The sequence below is a fragment of the Haliotis asinina genome, chromosome 6 (assembly GCF_037392515.1).
Source record: "Haliotis asinina isolate JCU_RB_2024 chromosome 6, JCU_Hal_asi_v2, whole genome shotgun sequence".
NCBI classification, from domain to species: Eukaryota; Metazoa; Mollusca; class Gastropoda; order Lepetellida; family Haliotidae; genus Haliotis; species Haliotis asinina.
In genome coordinates this window covers 58,312,104-58,329,330 of record NC_090285.1, presented here as the reverse complement: position 1 = coordinate 58,329,330, position 17,227 = coordinate 58,312,104, and the positions used below count along the sequence as shown (strand labels likewise).

Below are 17,227 nucleotides of genomic sequence, written 5' to 3'. Positions count from 1 at the left end.
TCTAACACCGGTAGGTCCTATTGAAATACATTGAGATCTAACACCAGTAGGTCCTATTGAAATACATTGAGATCTAACACCGGTAGGTCCTGTTGAAATACACTGAGATCTAACACCAGTAGGTCCTATTGATATACATCGAAATCTAACACCAGTAGGTCCTATTGATATACATGGAGATCTAACACCGGTAGGTCCTGTTGAAATACACTGAGATCTAACACCAGTTGGTCCTATTGAAATACATTGAGATCTAACACCGGTAGGTGCTGTTGAAATACATCGAGATCTAACACCAGTAGGTCCTTTTGATATACACAGAGATCTAACACAGGTAGGTCCTATTGATATACATCGAGATCTAACACCAGTAGGTCCTTTTGATATACATTGAGATCTAACACCAGTAGGTCCTATTGATGTACATGGAGATCTAACACCAGTAGGCATTATTAACATATACATAGACACCAGCAGGTCCTATTAACAGCACAAAGAAGTAATAACAGCAGGTCCTATTGATATACGTGGAGAAGTAGCACCAATTGGCCCTATTGATATACATGGAGATCTAACTATGCTTGTCGTAAGAGGCGACTAACGGGATCGGGTAGTCAGGCTTGCTGACTTGGTTGACACATGTCATCGGTTCCAAATTACGCAGATCGATGCTCATGTTGTTGATCACTGGATTGTCTGGTCCAGACTCGATTACATACAGACCGCAGCAGGTCCTATTGATATACGAGGAGAAGTAGCACCAGTTGGCCCTATTCATATACATGGAGATCTAACTATGCTTGTCGTAAGAGGCGACTAACGGGATCGGGTAGTCAGGCTTGCTGACTTGGTTGACGCATGTCATCGGTTCCAAATTACGCAGATCGATGCTCATGTTGTTGATCACTGGATTGTCTGGTCCAGACTCGATTACATACAGACCGCCGCCATATCACTGGAATATTGCCGAGTGTGGGGTAAAACTAAACTCACTCACTCACTCACTCACTCACTCCTTGAAATCCATCACAAATTGTGCGTGGGATCTTCATAACAAGAGCTCCATGGACTAACCCTATGGGGTTCACTTGAAACAATGTTTGGCCAGTAGAGGGCACAAGAGTCAGTTTAAGGCAACAGTGCATTAACTCATTCAAACTTTTTAATTAAATATTGTAATCTAAATACGTCATGTATTTTTGAATGAATTAAATTGTAGCTTCCCTGAGAGCTGATAGTATTATTGAGAGAAATGCATTATCTATTTTAGAGAAGTGTGGTGCGATATGGTGCCTTTAAAGAATAAACGAAAGTATTTATGCAAGAATGTCTGGGTCAACAAAGAATAGCTGACAATGCCAGCAATGTTAATCAAGAGGAGGAAGCAAAACATGTTCAGTCAGATGGTGTCTTCTTCCTTATTGCATGTGATTTCCCACCAGGGAAAGTGTCCTTCAGATATACAACAATTATGTTACAAAAACAGCTACCTCATCTGACATCACCTCAGTTTATTGGCATATTGATGGCCTCAGAAAGGTTTTTAAACAACCATTCCTCATGTCACTTTGACCCTTCTACTGAAACTTGCCGCACAAAGTGACATTCATAATCAGTAACTAAAGCATTAAGTGAGAAGGGGAGTGCCTTTCTGTGCCAGCATGTCCGCTTCACTTTGAACTATTACAAATACCAAAGGTCTGGGAGCAATGGAGTTGTTTAGTGGTTAAAGTGTTCACTCATCACACCAATTCAATTCCTCACATTAGTAAAATATGTGAAGCCCATTTCTGGTGTTCCCCACCATATTGCTGGAACATTGCTAGAAGTAGTTTAAACCTTATACACACACTCACTACAAAAGGATGATTAACACTACCACTGATTTAATCATTACAGAAAAGTAATAGAACTAAAATCATACCAACGACAAATGTTAAATGATGTAAGATCATTGTCAGATACAGAATTTTAGAACATTTTCATCAACTTCATAATAATATAGTCACAGTTTTCCAGGTCAGTGGTTCAGATGTTTTTTAAGAATAAACATTCCCACTGGGGCCAGAGTGAGCACTGGCTGACCATACCATACATGAAGAGAGAATGCCATGTAAGTTCACACTTAAGGTATTAAAGATCAAACTGCTTGCAGTTTGAAGTTCAACACAGCATAACAACAACAGCTGAATGTCAATACACTTTTTATTTCTGATCCACCCATAACACATATTTACAAAGTTCATGTTTACAGCTTCTGGAAACTATCCAAGGTCAGGTCCTCCAAGCAAACACTGTCAACTCTGTCCAGAGTCACAACAGAATGAACACATTAGTCCATCTTCAGAATGTTGTATGTCACACAGTGTCACCGCTTTCGAAGAACCCTCTTGGTGCTGGACCATTCCTGATCTATCTTCTGCTTCCTGAGGAACACCTCCTTCATCAATGTCTGTGACTCCACCTCGTTAATGCTCTCTCTGTAATGTTTCATCAAGTCATATTTCTCCCATGGTTTCGCTACTGCTGCCGCCTTCTGCATCCTCTTCTCTGACACTTGGAACTCCTCCACTCCCTTCAAGTCCATCCTCTCCCACCTCTCATGCCATGGAGGGGGATTCAGCTTCACCTACAAAACATACAAACTGTCACTTGCAACATATGTTATATTTGGGATTTCACTTTCACCTTTGTGGTGGCTGAGCGAGATAGGCGGCTGACTTTGTGTGCTGGCAGTTACGCGCCTGACTGTTGAAAAATAGCACCTAGGTACTTTATGAAATACGGTACATACTCTATCTCCTCTCAAGCCACTGCAGGGGTGGAAGTCTCAGCATAACCAGTAACACATGGTAACAGAATTAAACCACACCTCAAAATGCTTCCACTTCTCTGGGGAGTATGGGCACCTCACTGGTTTACTTTAGAGTAAGGTGGAGAAAAGCTTTTCATGGAAATACACTTGGACACATTCCTAAGAGCAAATTTCATCCTGCCAGGTGACAGTGATGGCCAAAACAGTCATTCATCTTGTAAAAGTGTATTTGCAATTTTTACCTGTCAACCTACCCTGAAAGGGAGTGAGTGAGCAAGTGAGTATGGTCTTACACTGCTTTCAGCAATATTCCAGCAACATTATGGCTGGGGGCACCAAAAATGGGCTTCAAACATTGTACCCATCAGGGGCATCAAACCCAGGCCTTCGGCATGACAAGCAAACGCTTTCACCACTGGACTACCCCCACGACTCCTCCCAATAACACAGTGCTACTGTTAGGCAGAGATGATAATGATGAGGTAAACGGGTGTTGGCTACAAAGGATTGTGGTCTAAGGATGTAGTGCTTTCTCTGACCTTCACTGTGTTCATGGGCACAGAGTTATCTATAGAAAGTGGCACGGCCTAAAACGTGGTGTAACCTTAGGGCCATGCTGTATACTTTGTGACTATCCTTATATTGATGGTGACAGAACTACTGTAAGGAAGTGTGTAGCCTACAAAGAGGTGTGGCCTTGGTGAGATTTTGTACTTAGTCTGACCTTCATTGTGTTGATTGGCACAGAGCTGCCTTTAGGAAGGGGCGTGGCCTCCATGTCCATGGGGAAGGTAGAGTACTCTGGAGGACAGTCACGCAGGTACATGAGATCGTCGTCAAGCCGTTTCTCAAGCCTCAGGACCTCCATCTTCTGCACTACAGGGTTGTACATCTCATACATGATCTCTACACCTGCCAACACATAGAGTTGCATGTACCAGAGCTCCAGATAATTTTTCAAGCAATTGGGTATTCACTCCCATGTCTGTTTATATATGAGTACTTGCAATTTTTTTAGGAGTAACTAGTACTTTGTATAATCCCACTAGATAAAAGAATTGAGTACTTTTACATGGAGTTTCTTATTGGGTACTTAACTCTTCTAAATATATAAATATAAATGCATCTTAATTTTTAGTATTTGTCATATTGCCAAACATTTGGGAGCCGTTTCTAAATACTCAACATGGAAGTCCTGCGGCTGGAGATTGGCCCTGGAGATTGGCTCCGGCTATAAGATTAGATGCACATTTAGGCATCGCCTACCAGTTGCTAACGCTGTTGTAAAGTTTGGGCACGACAACGAATTATATGCAGGCCAATTAGTTAATCAAGGAAAGTACAATAAGATATCATAGACCAATTGGGTTTTAAGTGATTCTTATGTGTTTTTTTTATTCCCAGATTTGTGACTGATTGAGTAAATGTGATTTTTATTGAGCAAAATACGCAAATATGCACCTTATCTGGAGCTCTGATGTAAATAGCATCACAACACTGTAAACCTCATGGGTTATGACAACATGCTGTAACTCATTAACACTGGAGATACGAAAAGGTCAACAAAACAGAGCATCAACATTTTCAACCATGGTAGAATATATCAACATCAATTTAATGTAAAGACTTCTTTCAATCCTTCTGTCAAGATAAACACTATAGTGTTGTAATTGCCTAAATCTACTGATGTCAAGATTGGTCAGAGATCAGCAAAACATTTGTAACCACAACAGTGAGTGAGTGATTGAGTTTATTTTTTTGCCACACTCAGCAATATTGCAGCTATATGGCGGCGGTCTGTAAATAATCGAGTCTGGACCAGACAATCCAGTGATCAACAACATAAGCATTGATCTGCGCAAAACAGAACCGATGACATGTAAAAGTCAGCAAGCCTGACCACCTGATCCCATCAGTCGCCTCTTACGACAAGCATAGTCGCCTTTCATGGCAAGCATGGGTTGCTGAAGGCCTATTCTACCCCGGGACCTTCAGGGGTATAACCATAACAGCAATGGTGAGTGTTCAGTTATACTGTTACCTATATTCCAGCAATATCACAAGGTGGACACAAGAAATTGGCTTCACACATTGTACATATGCAGGAAATCGAATCAGGATCTTCAGGACAATGAGCAAACACTTTGACCACTATGCTCACCCTAGCCCCACATGAAAAGGTGATTTTCGATTAAAATTCAAATATTTCACAAGAACACATTGATAAGAAATTTTGTGATTCAATATATATCATGTATTCACATAACAGTGACAGGCCACAAAGACACCACCATTAGTCATGGAGGGAAGGGAGACAACTCCCTCTACAGATAGGAGGTCCTATTCAAATCAAGTTAATATTCATGATCACTTTCAATACAATTCATTATTCCAAGCACTAACTCTATCAGCAATGGTGATCAGTAAATCTCTCTATAATTTTCAATATGGGTTATCTAACCTGACAAACCTTCGACCACAATCCCAGGGGATCATCTCCCCTCCCAAACCTGCTTGAAGTCAATTTGGATTCTCTCATCTTGTTCAACCCATTAAGTTCCTGCTACAGTTATCACTAGAGATATCTGTGGTGTGTATGGTCCTGTGCATAGAGTTCAGGCCTCAAATCAGTTGACATTAAGAGAGTAATTGGATGTGACCATGTTTGGCAGCCTGACCCCTGAGAGTTTCTTGGTCATCAGTGCTGCCCCACAACGAAGTACATGATACATGTGGTCTCACCTTAGGCAAGCGAGTATTTTCAAAATCACCTCTGCTCACGTAACAGAAAATGGGTAGTTGGTGGGATAGGTCATGATTGGGTTATCCAGGCTAATAATTGTCTGCGCTAACAGCATGCTGTCTGAATCATTCCATACAGATTATCTCCCCTGACTGACCCTGTTATCCACCATGTTCAGACTATGGTTATCTGAATCAATCCCTACAGATTATCTCCCCTGACTGACCCTGTTATCCACCATGTTCAGACTATGGTTATCTGAATCAATCCCGGCAGGTTATCTCCCCTGACTGACCCTGTTATCCAGTATGTTCAGACTATGGTGATCTGAATCATTCCCTACAGATTATCTCCCCTGACTGACCCTGTTATCCACCATATTCAGACTATGGTTATCTGTTATTCCCAACAGAATATCTCCCCTGACTGATCCTGTTATCCACCATGTTCAGACTGTGGTTATCTGAATCATTCCCTACAGATTATCTCCCCAGACTAACCTTGTCCATCTACCACGTTCCTCAAAATGAAGCTAGCTCGGAGTCCATGGCCAAAACGACGAGTACAGATACCAACAAAGCGGTTTGTCTTCCCGGCTGTATATTTGTCAGCCACTGTCACAGCCAGAATAGTACCTGAAGTCATACAGCGAAACAATGAATTGGCATATTATATTTAATAGTTAAAAGAAGCATGGCGGTAGCACTTCAACACAAAAGTAATCCTGACAGGTGGTCTCCAACATGCTACCATTATTTCACAATCACGGCTACATGTGAGTGAGTGAATTTAGTTTAACTCCACTTTTAGGAACATTTCAGCAATATCACAGCGGTGGACACCAGAAATGGGCTTCACACCTTGTACACATGTGGTGACTAGTAGTCTTTTCTATAGTGTAATGAGTGAAACCATTAACCCCTTGGCTACTCCACCGCCTTATAGCCACATAAGTACTTATCTGCTGGTTGAGGCAAGACAATATCATAATCTTATCTTAAGTTCCTATTTTGACTGGAGCAACTTCCTATAACAGACATGGAATGTTTTACCTGAAAGGAGCAACACTCTGAACAGACTTCCAATTATGTCCTTTAATTACTATTACTATTCTGCAATAAAATTATTTACAGACTGCTGCCATAGAGCTGGAATATTGCTGAGTGTGGCGTAAAACTAAACTCACTCACTGCTATTCTGCAATCTGGCGCATTATTTGTAGGGCTGCTACTCTTCATCCACACTTCGAACTGATTCGATATTGGACCCTCTATTCGATCATTTTCGATTCAATTCCCCACACAAGTAAACACACGACATTTCATTTAACTCTCAGTTGGCTTTTTTAGCATGAAATCCATTGTCAACTTGGTGATGATAACTAACAAGAATTCTCACTGGAAAATTAGCCCAGTGTCAACAAATAACATTTTGCCTTAGTCCAGCGCTCGAAATTGCTAGAGTTAATTCAAAATTGTGTTCTGGCTGCATGGAAATAACTTAAAATAGGTATTTGAAATAGTGATAATGGCTACAAAAAATATAAACTTTGGCATCAGTGGAAGAATCAGCACGAATGACCGCTTTCATTTCCATCTGGTTAATGCGAAGAGCCTGTTCCTCTTTGTTCCAGATTCCTGCTGCTACCTCGTTTTCCAGATGAGCTCCCCATCCTTGTAGAGATGCGTCTACGTAAAGGTGGTTGTTGAATACCGGCTCTAACATATAGGTTCCTGCACAGACATTCAATCGGCGAGTCCACCACATCAGAAAAGGCTTCACACTGTCTGGGAGTGGAATCTGTCCTCTGTTGTTGAGATGAACATTCAAGAATCGTTGTAAGGGACGCAAGTGCAGTCTTCCTTCTGGTCATATCTTGCGCTGACGTGAGGAGGCCTAGTAGACACTGCCATTGTCGAAGTGTTTGCAGAGAGAGTAGAGCTTGCGTTATCATTTCTTGAATCTTGACCCACCGGCCCTCAGGAACTACAATCTGATTTAATGTAGTGATGAAACGAATCCCAGGGAATTTTATATATTGTTGAGGTTCCAATTCCGACTTTAGGTGATTTACTAACCAACCTAGTTGACTTTTCCGTTGATGCGATTGTATCCCGTCGTCCAGATAAAAAGCACTGCGTAGCCCCCTGAGGTGTAGATAATTGATGATGGGCTTCGTTATCCGTGTAAATAGCCATGGGGCCAAAGATATTCTAAACAGTAGGACTGTCCATTGATAATGCTGGCCGCTGAAAAGGAAACGTAGATATTTTTTGGATTCTCAGTGTATTGGGATATGCAGGTATGCATCTTGCAGATCTATACTGGCTAGATAGTCTGCTGGTCTGATGAAGAGTCTTAATTGAGGAAGATGTACCATCTTGAAATGTTGTGGCTTCTGTAGAAACTTTTTTTTGAATTCCTTCATGTTGTAAATGAGACGGAATTTCTCTCTGGAATTCTTCTTCGGTACTAGGAAAATTGGTGAGTAAAATCCGGCCGGTAGATTCTGTGGCTGTATTACTTATGGCATCGGTCAACTTGTCTAGCTGATTGTTTGTGTAGATGATGTGAGTTGGTAGTTTTGTGAGTGGTGGTGTATCCTCCAGCGGAATCTTGTAGCAGTCTCATAGAATATTTATGACATAGTTGTCATTGAGGATTCCCCAATTTTCACAGTAGCGTTGAAGACGTCCACCTACTTGAGACTGTTGTATGGGAACAGCTGGGGGTGGAAGACTCCAGTCGTTCTGAACCTGATCTTCAGCGTTTATTTCCTCCACTGCCCCTAGACGATCTTCCTGACGTCTGAGAAGGTTTACTTCCTCCATAGGGCGACGAAATGAAGAAGACAATTTCTTCTAGTGTAACATTGATTTCTCTGTTTAAGGACAGAAGTGTCATTGGATTTTATCATCATAACTTCCCTTGAATCTTGAGTAACCGATCTTGCTACCCCTTCAATCCTTCCATCGAATACCATAGGTGCAGACCATGGGGCTTGATACAAGGTCTTTGTGAAGTTCTCACTCCATGAGGTGGCAGACAGGAAGTACAAAGTATATTAATTCCCACAGCAGTACAAGCTAGATGTTCAGACATAAACTGCTGATCCTTCCTCTGTATAACAAGTGCTGAGAGGATCATCCTCACTTCCTCATTTACTGGATTGCTAAACTTAGCAATGAGAGTCTTGTTGATGGCTCTAGATCGAGCAAATCCACAAATGGTTCGCCTCGTAGTAGTGTCCAGTTGCGCCAGTCTTCTGTCTTCCACCTTGTAAAATCTACGAGCTGGGTTGATGACTTTACAGCCTTCATCGATCTCAGGCGCTCTAATGAATGGTTCCATATTATGAAGAGGGAAACGATGTGCGTTAAAAGGCGGCACATTTTGCTGTTGAAACTTGGTTGCTGTCTTGAATGCTGTAGACAAAGTCTCAGGTATTGTAGATACAGGAGGAATCAGTGGAAATATTAACGTTATCAATGTCATTCTTCATCTTGTATGTGTTGAACTCATTGGTATCCTTAGATGGGGAAGCCAGGTTTAAACCATCTATGATCCATGATGTGATTTCCGAATCCGAAAATAAGACTTCCTCCTCTGATAATCCACATTGATGTCTAACTTCATTCTTCCTAGAGAAAGACGAATTCATAGATCACCCACGATTACGACTGCGTGAGTCTAAATCCGAAGGGAAGGATGACTGCATACGGCATCTTCTATGAATAGGGGAGACCTAAGAAGACCTTCTCCGCTGACGAGTCCATCCATAAGTTCACTCACGCGAGCGCATGACGTCACTCACCCGAGTATAGCTACTCACTTGGCGTGGGTATATCCTTCTCTGTGCTGTGATCTGATGAGCAGGATTTGGATCTTCTGGAGTGTGTGCATGCACGCACCTTCTCTTCATCCTCAGACGTGAGTGCAGGTCCAGATGAACGCTCTCGCTGATTCACAGTCAACATCGTTGATGAGTGCAGTCATCTTTCCTCTTCCTATCTTCGTTCCATGAGGTTTATCATCTGTGTTGTGAATTGTTGCATGAAGACGCCTGCGTCAAATGTATGCGGTGCATGCATTGACGACTGTGTTGAAGAGTTGTCTACGATTCCCATGAATGCAGTCAACATCTGCAATGTCTGCTGTAGCTGAGATGTGTTCTGAGGTGTTGAAGATGCCGTCGGTGTCGATCTAGTTGCAGATGTCCGATGCATGGTGTCTTCACTCTGTATCATTAACAGAGACTCGTCAAAATATTGACGTTCTTCTAAGGGGACTATCTCCTCCCCGAATGACTTCTTTATCAGCGAGGGATGATTCTGCGATGATCTTGCAGATGACGACTTCGACTTCTTAATTTTCTTAGTCTGAATCGGTCCTGTCTCAACAGATGATCTCTTCTGAGTCTTGGGAGGGGACTCGCCCGACCATGGACACAACCTTGGAGATACGGCTGGCTTCTCACTCTCATCAATCTCAGAATCAACAATTTAACGGTTACCAGACTTTATTTCACTAGATTTAGACATGACTAATGCAAGCCGATGTTGCTTATCTCTAGCAACAGATCGTAAAAATATAATGAGAATCCTGCTTCAGACAACGTAAAGCAAAATACACGATGAATATGTGCAGAACATAAATGTTTACACATCGGGCAAAGTATGTGAGGGTCAACCGCCGACAGTCACAACCTGCACTGAAAAGTCAGTTGACAAGATATGTGTTAGAAATAGACACAATAAATACAAAATTATAAAATAATAACAAATATATACAAGCCAAAAACTGTATACAGCACAAATTTAGTTATAAAAACCAAAAGAATGAAAGACTTATCGCTGTGTACAGGACCCCAGGTGCCTCCAGCCGCCCTTGTCGGGGGTGATAGAGAGACAGTGAAGTATCTTGGTGGTCAGCTGACCATGTGGAGGGAAAAGGGAGGTAATACTTGGGTGAGTGTGATTTTACGTCCGCTTCTTTTAGAAGGGAACTTCAAGGGATTTCAGGTGTTCCACTACCTTCGCCCAGAAGAGGAAAGTAAGCAATTAAGCATGAGTCTGGATAAGGAAAAATTTATAAGCTTTACAACTTGTATTCAGCAATCAATCCATCAGTATAATCATATATAATTCATCCAAACTAACATGACAAGACTAATACCTATTAGATACCCCACAGTTAGGGGTTAATGAACGGTTATGCATTGATACTAATTAGTGAACAAATTATTCTATCTGTAGATGGACAAATAGACTAGGTTTAATGAACAAGAATATTCACTACTCAGACATACCAAACAACCTACCAACATAAAACTCTGGGATTTCAATTTGTTCTCGGCGCCGGTACATGTCCTCCCTTTCCAACAGTTCCCGGACTCGGTCACGGTGCTCCACTCGAGGTGACGGGAGGAACTCAGGCATCACATTGCTGTAACATAACACACTACAGTGAGTGAGTGAGTGAGTGTAGTTTTAGTCTGCTTCCAGCATTATTCAAGCAATATCACTGCACTTGCAATAGATGTAGGCCTCCAGAGTCAGGAATCATAAAACGAGGCTACCTGACTATAGACAAACACACACACACACAACAATAGGCAAAGTCCTAACATAATAACATTATGAATATAATCACATATAGGTTTAGAGTTTCTTAGTTCCGCTGGTAACTACATGCTGACAGGAAAGAGAGACTTGTGTCATATCCAGTTCCCCCGATCACATAATATATGTCATACAACTCATTACACATCTGTACAGAATACTGACTCCTGCTGAGTAAACTGCAGTACTCACACTATTTACACCTTATGATTTTACAAATGTTTGGAAAAAGTAGTAAACAACTATAAAATTGCAACTTGAATGCAGGAAGCTTCTTGAGAGTGAGTGAGTTTAGTTTTATGCTGCACTCAGCAATATTCCAGCTATATCATTTGTATATGGCGGCGGTCTGTAAATAATCGAGCCTGGACCAGACAATCCAGTGATCAACAACATGAGCATCGATCTGCGCAATTCGGAACCAATGACATGTGTCAACCAAGTCAGCGAGTCTGACCACCCGATCCCGTTAGTCGCCTCTTACAACAAGCTGAGTCGCCTTTTATGGCAAGCATGGGTTGCTGAAGGCCTATTCTACCCCGGGACCTTCACGGGTCTCTTGAGAGTAAAACCACTGGAAAAGGTGACATTCAAAGTCCATCATCCTTACCTTTAGCACATAGTTTTAAAGCAATTTAATGCACCTTATGGTGTTTATGTTGATACATTTGATATGATATTTGTATCCTTTTACATAACTAGAAGTATCTGTTTTAGAGAAAATCATCACACATTAAAGACCATGTAATTGCATGAATGGGATCACATTCCGCTCCGGTGCAGTGTGTGTGTAAGCAGATGACTAATTGTATGTCATTGGCTCCTATGTGTCCAGCTGCACAGTGACCTGACCTGAAGTCTGGAGGCAGTTCCACATGGCGCCGCACAAGCGTGCTCTCAATGTCCTTTACATCAGGATGTTGGGACAGTGGTGTTCGCCGATGATGCTCTACCTTCTCATTGTCTAGGTAGTTGACCACTCTGATGTCATTTCGACCTGAAGCAAGGAAAATCACTACAGAGTTCAAAATTAGGTCTATATGGTTCATTGAAATGGTAGGGGATTATAGGCACATGATTTTCATCATTGTTATCCTTGCCATTAAACAGTTGGGGGATGAGTACAGGTATATGAACAAAAAATATCATTATGATTTATTCAAGGAAATAAAGGATGCCTGAACATCTGGGACAAACAACGATAATAACCCTGATGTGATCATTTTTCAGTCTATGCCATGATGTAGTAGATGTCTAAAACCCAGAATCTGAAAGGGAGTCAGCTGGTCGTCTCGGTTTTCTCCTTTCTAAAAGCACAGGTAATAAAGAACATGGTAAATAATACTAGGAATTGATTAGCATATTTCCACTTTCAAATAAACGTTCATACACTTATGCTTACCGATCGTGGCTATAAATTGTTGCATTAATTATATCGGAATATATATACTTTATAAGTATAATACTGTCTCAGATAACTAAAGTTCACGTAATATTGTAGGAGTTTTCTCGTCTTTAGCATTGTGATTTATTGTAGTTTTAACTATAACTGCGGCAAATGTTTGATAATTATTCTGACTCGGATTACCTGATACCACTGATCGTTTACAGAAATTATCACACGTCCTGACTGACAGTCTCAATGACCTCAACTTTCTTGCTAAAGATGCCATGCTTTTGCTCCCATTACTGTAATGCGTCGGCGCAGAATACTTCCGCTTCCGGTGGAAACAAGGGGCACCTGTCTTTGCTGTAAACATGAGTATTTCTCGAGATCTTCAACAGTAAGTTTTATTTTATGAGCTTTCTTTAAAGTGTTCTTTTTCATTAAGGGTAAGAATTTTAATCGTCTGTGAATTTAAATATCTTGACAACAGAATATGTTGTATCAGATCTATTGGTTCTGTTTTCGATCGCCTGCATCCACCGACATGTGATGTTGTACAGCATTTTCTGTAGACGATTTTTACAGTTTACACATAGTTACCTAGTTCTGTGGTGGTTAAGAGTTCCACAAACATTATTTATGAAATGATATATACTTGAATTTTAACAAAACACTAACTAGAGGACTCACAAAAACAATTAAAAGCCCCAAAATTATGTACAACATGTAGGGTTGAACCACTTAGTGTTACGTGTGTTATTCTACGGAAGAAAGAATATGGGAGAACAGGAGGAACTCTTTCCCTGTGTTGAATCTGAACACGTTTGCCTGTATGATGCCAGGGACAATTACTCTCGCTATTGCAGACAGATCTCGCGTACCACTTCAAACTTACTATTCCTTGGAGTAAGGGTAGGTTACTGGCTCAGTATAATTTGAAAATGTCAATATATATCTAAAGGGGCACTGATGCGAAGCGAAAAATGTTTCTCACCAACGGTCTAATTACGAAACCAAACTGCAAATTGGTCAGCGCCCGTTCCCTCGACCGTGACGGACAAAGGAACTGGACTCCTGTCCACATTAGCAGAATTTCTTTGCCTAAACAGTCAGGAGGCCAGATGCCCATCATATCAGGCCCCCCTAAGTAATTGAAGGAATTACAGCAAATTTGAAGGAATTGCATCTCAAATGTAAACAAACGCAGCCCACTCGCGAAACAATTGCAGCGATATCGGTAATTTAGCGGTAATAACAGAAATACATCGGCCCTATCGGAAGCAATGTCGGTAATACTGGAAACACGATCGGCCATCATCGGAGATTTTTCGGTCGCGAGCGGAAACTCACGCAGCAAAACATGGCGTCGTTGGAAGAAGCACCCGTCTCGGTGAGATTTGTTTTTAGTTCCTACTATTACATTTTCATACTTATCCATCTTTGACCACCCGTGTTGAATGCGTTTAGGTATGAGGTGTTGTCGGGGCAATAGCTTATGTTTTTAGGAAAAGATTGTCACTGCAGAAGAGTGTCACAAGTCATGCCCCTGGAGATTGTTTACATCTGAACATCGAAGTCGTGCCGATGATTACGAACATCATGAACGTACGCCATGAAGAAGTTTATGAGCCATAATTTTTCTTGCTACGAAGTGCAATTGACAAATTTAAACACATTTTAAAAAAAAAATGATGTTATATCTAGCGCACGTTCGTAATCATCGGCACGACTTCGATGTTCAGATGTAAACAAACTACAGGGGCATGACTTGTGACGCTCTCCTAGAGTGACTATCTTTTCCTAAAAACATAAGCTATTGCCCCGACAACACCTCATACCTAAACGCATTCAACACGGGTGGTCAAAGATGGATAAGTATAAAAATGTAATAGTAGAAACTAAATACAAATCTCACCGAGACGGGTGCTTCTTCCAACGACGCCATGTTTTGCTGCGTGAGTTTCCGCTCGCGACCGAAAAATCTCCGAAGATGACCGATCGTGTTTCCAGTATTACCGACATTGCTTCCGATAGGGCCGATGTATTTCTGTTATTACCGCTAAATTACCGATATCGCTGCAATTGTTTCGCGAGTGGGCTGCGTTTGTTTACATTTGAGATGCAATTCCTTCAAATTTGCTGTAATTCCTTCAATTACTTAGGGGGGCCTGCATATGCCATTATTTAAACATATCCATAGTATTCCTTGTCTGATCATAAGAAAATATCCCAGCAGTGTAGTTTTTCGGATGCTTGGGTGGTATAGTGACTGATCCAATTTGATCCTATTCCTGTGTTTTTTACCTCGATATTAAATCATGTTGTGTGAAAATATGATGTGTACAGGCACGTAGCAAGCCATTTGTCTCAGTCCGAAAGATTGCAAAGCTTTAAATTTAGATAGTTTTGAGTGTTGGTTCAGCTGTGATAGCAAATATCATACGTAAATTTTGGTAGCTATGGTAGCTACCCTGGTTTATTATTTATAATAATAAAAACACACAGTTGATTTATTTCAATTCATAAACTAAAAACAATGACTTTGCCTTTGGTAGAGAAATCTGAAAATTTTCTTACGTAAAAAAAACAACTTATTACACCTATTTACCCAAGTACACAGCAAATGCCTGTATGTATTCCTTATGTAACAAAGTTCCGTCGGTATCCTCAAAACAGTTTTTGGCCCCAAAGTGTTTTCAGGCTGCATGCGACACAGAGATTACATCTTCCTTGCTGTAACTCACGTTCGATGGTGTAAACCTACACGTGTTATTTGTCATCATTCTCTGGATGGACAGTTAATGAATTTATAACAGGTATAATTAGTGGTAACACCACTTGGGTTACTCAGCGAAGTTTCCCATTTGGCATTTCTCCTGTCTGGAGTAAATACTCAACATTATAAATTAAATTAAGGTCTGTAATGGCAAATATATTGTATGTTATGTAATATGTGCATGTAAGTGATACAAGAGGGTTTATCAGCCGAGTTGCAAAAACAAACATCTATCAAAGGATTAACCGATAACACACTGATTGATTAATTACTGTTATCTTCTACCGTGGATTTGTCAAACAGTGTGTGTAGATGTACTAATCTATACTGACTACACCCTGTCGTAAAGTGCAAGTGTGAAAACAACATCCTCCCTTCAAAGAATTAACCACCCTTGCGTTGATTGACTGATTGCTCATTATTGGATAGCCACATTACTGTCGGACATCATACAATTAGTTGCCAGGTGTGCTATCTTAGGTGACCAATGAGAGGCTTATCGGATTTTCACCAATGTGAAATACGTGAAACGATGTGTTACTTTTTCGCAAATTAGACTGTTGTAAGACACACGACACAGAGCAGGATTATTTACCAGCTGCAGATGAATGGAATATCGTTCTTTTATGTGGATATTGATGGATAGATTCCTGAACAAGATAGTAGACTGACATTGTTGCTATGAAATTAGTCTGTATTACATTCATAATTTGCATTTTGTTTTAATTTATTTGTTGTAGCATTCAGCAGAATCTATATGACAGAAAACACACACTAGATTGTATGTGTGTGAAATAGGATCCACATAGGCAATCTATACAACGTATAAATGTTGCTGTCATGTGTCATGCAGATCGTGTGTTCTTTTATTAATTTTCAAAATCATACAAATATGACAATAAACTAATTAGGGTTATGAGACAAAATACAGAAACGTACACTGGCTTCGTTATTTTTCTGTCCTAATAGTTTTTACCATTTCTACCACTGGCAGGTGATTAACCTTCAAAGTGTTTCATTTGTTTTCGTTAAACGTTTGTAATGAAGTATAAATGACTTCACCTTAGTTGATCTGTCTATACTTAAACTCTCAATTGCTCATACAGACTCTGCAGCACAGGTCACAAAGTCTGGGCTATCATGATCATCCGTGTACTCACGGGAGAAAAATAATAACAGAAGTTTACACCAGTTTAAGGAAATTTTTCCGCATCAGTGCCCCTTTAAAATATGTCAAATATGTCACTCTCTCTATATGTCACTGATATGTTCTACCCAGATGGCCTTGACAATGGTTGTCAGCTAGAACTGACACAATGAAGAGAGGGCCAAGTCCTTCATCCAGTGATGCCACTTCACCAGGAAGTTGTGGCCCCTCCCCAAAGATCCCACGCCTTGGTTCATCTGTCACAAGACAATGGTTCCGTCATCCCCCAGGTGGGCGTGGTGCTAACAAAGGTCCAGACTTAGGGAAGGGCTCTTCAGGTTTCGTCAAGCCAGGCACTAAGACAGCAGGACCCTACATGTTGGGTAGGTGGACTGCAGAGTTTCAAATCATATTCAAATTGGACTTTCTTATATCTCTTGATTTACAAATCAACTGGTTTGGAAAAAAACAGCATATTTTATGCCAGTGATTGAAAAAAATGAAAGAGTAGAAAAACACACATGATTTTCTCAGTCTGATCAGTAATCGAAAATAGATGAGACATGCAAAATATGTTCTAAGTTTTGTGTCATATTTGTGTTAGATAAGATGAATATAGACAGTGCTTATTGCAAAGTCAGACAAGTACACTCATCAGATAGAAATCTGCCAGCACCAGTAATAATATGTGATTTGACAAGCTCGAGGAATATAATATGTTCTCTTCCTGGTTTGGTA

The 17,227-nt window shown here is 40.7% G+C and overlaps 2 protein-coding genes across 2 annotated transcripts in view; one reads left to right on the top strand and one right to left on the bottom strand.

Moving 5' to 3' along the window:
* Positions 1 to 2,187: 2,187 nt before the first annotated feature.
* On the bottom strand, positions 2,188 to 12,892 carry LOC137288078 (large ribosomal subunit protein bL19m-like). The gene is made up of 6 exons (XM_067820454.1): positions 12,768 to 12,892; positions 12,032 to 12,176; positions 10,879 to 11,003; positions 6,059 to 6,193; positions 3,540 to 3,727; positions 2,188 to 2,629 (listed from the first exon to the last, which is right to left on the bottom strand). The coding sequence occupies exons 1-6, from the start codon at positions 12,850 to 12,852 to the stop codon at positions 2,369 to 2,371; spliced, it is 939 nt and encodes a 312-aa protein (XP_067676555.1). The 5' UTR covers positions 12,853 to 12,892; the 3' UTR covers positions 2,188 to 2,368.
* Positions 12,791 to 17,227, top strand: part of LOC137288075 (serine/threonine-protein kinase 40-like) — a 30,860-nt gene continuing 26,423 nt past the window's right edge. The window contains exons 1-2 of the mRNA XM_067820450.1: positions 12,791 to 12,963; positions 16,622 to 16,872. Of these exons, the coding sequence (XP_067676551.1) occupies positions 16,659 to 16,872 (214 nt within the window). The 5' untranslated portion in view covers positions 12,791 to 12,963; positions 16,622 to 16,658. The remainder of the gene's footprint in view (positions 12,964 to 16,621; positions 16,873 to 17,227) is intronic.

Coding starts and splice junctions, on each gene's coding strand:
- LOC137288078 (XM_067820454.1), bottom strand. CDS start 12,852: ATGGCATCTTTAGCAAGAAAGTTGAGGTCATTGAGACTGTCAGTCAGG. Junction 12,177..12,767: donor TAAACGATCAGTGGTATCAG/GTAATCCGAGTC, acceptor TCCTTGCTTCAG/GTCGAAATGACATCAGAGTG. Junction 2,630..3,539: donor TGCCAATCAACACAATGAAG/GTCAGACTAAGT, acceptor TATGTTTTGTAG/GTGAAGCTGAATCCCCCTCC.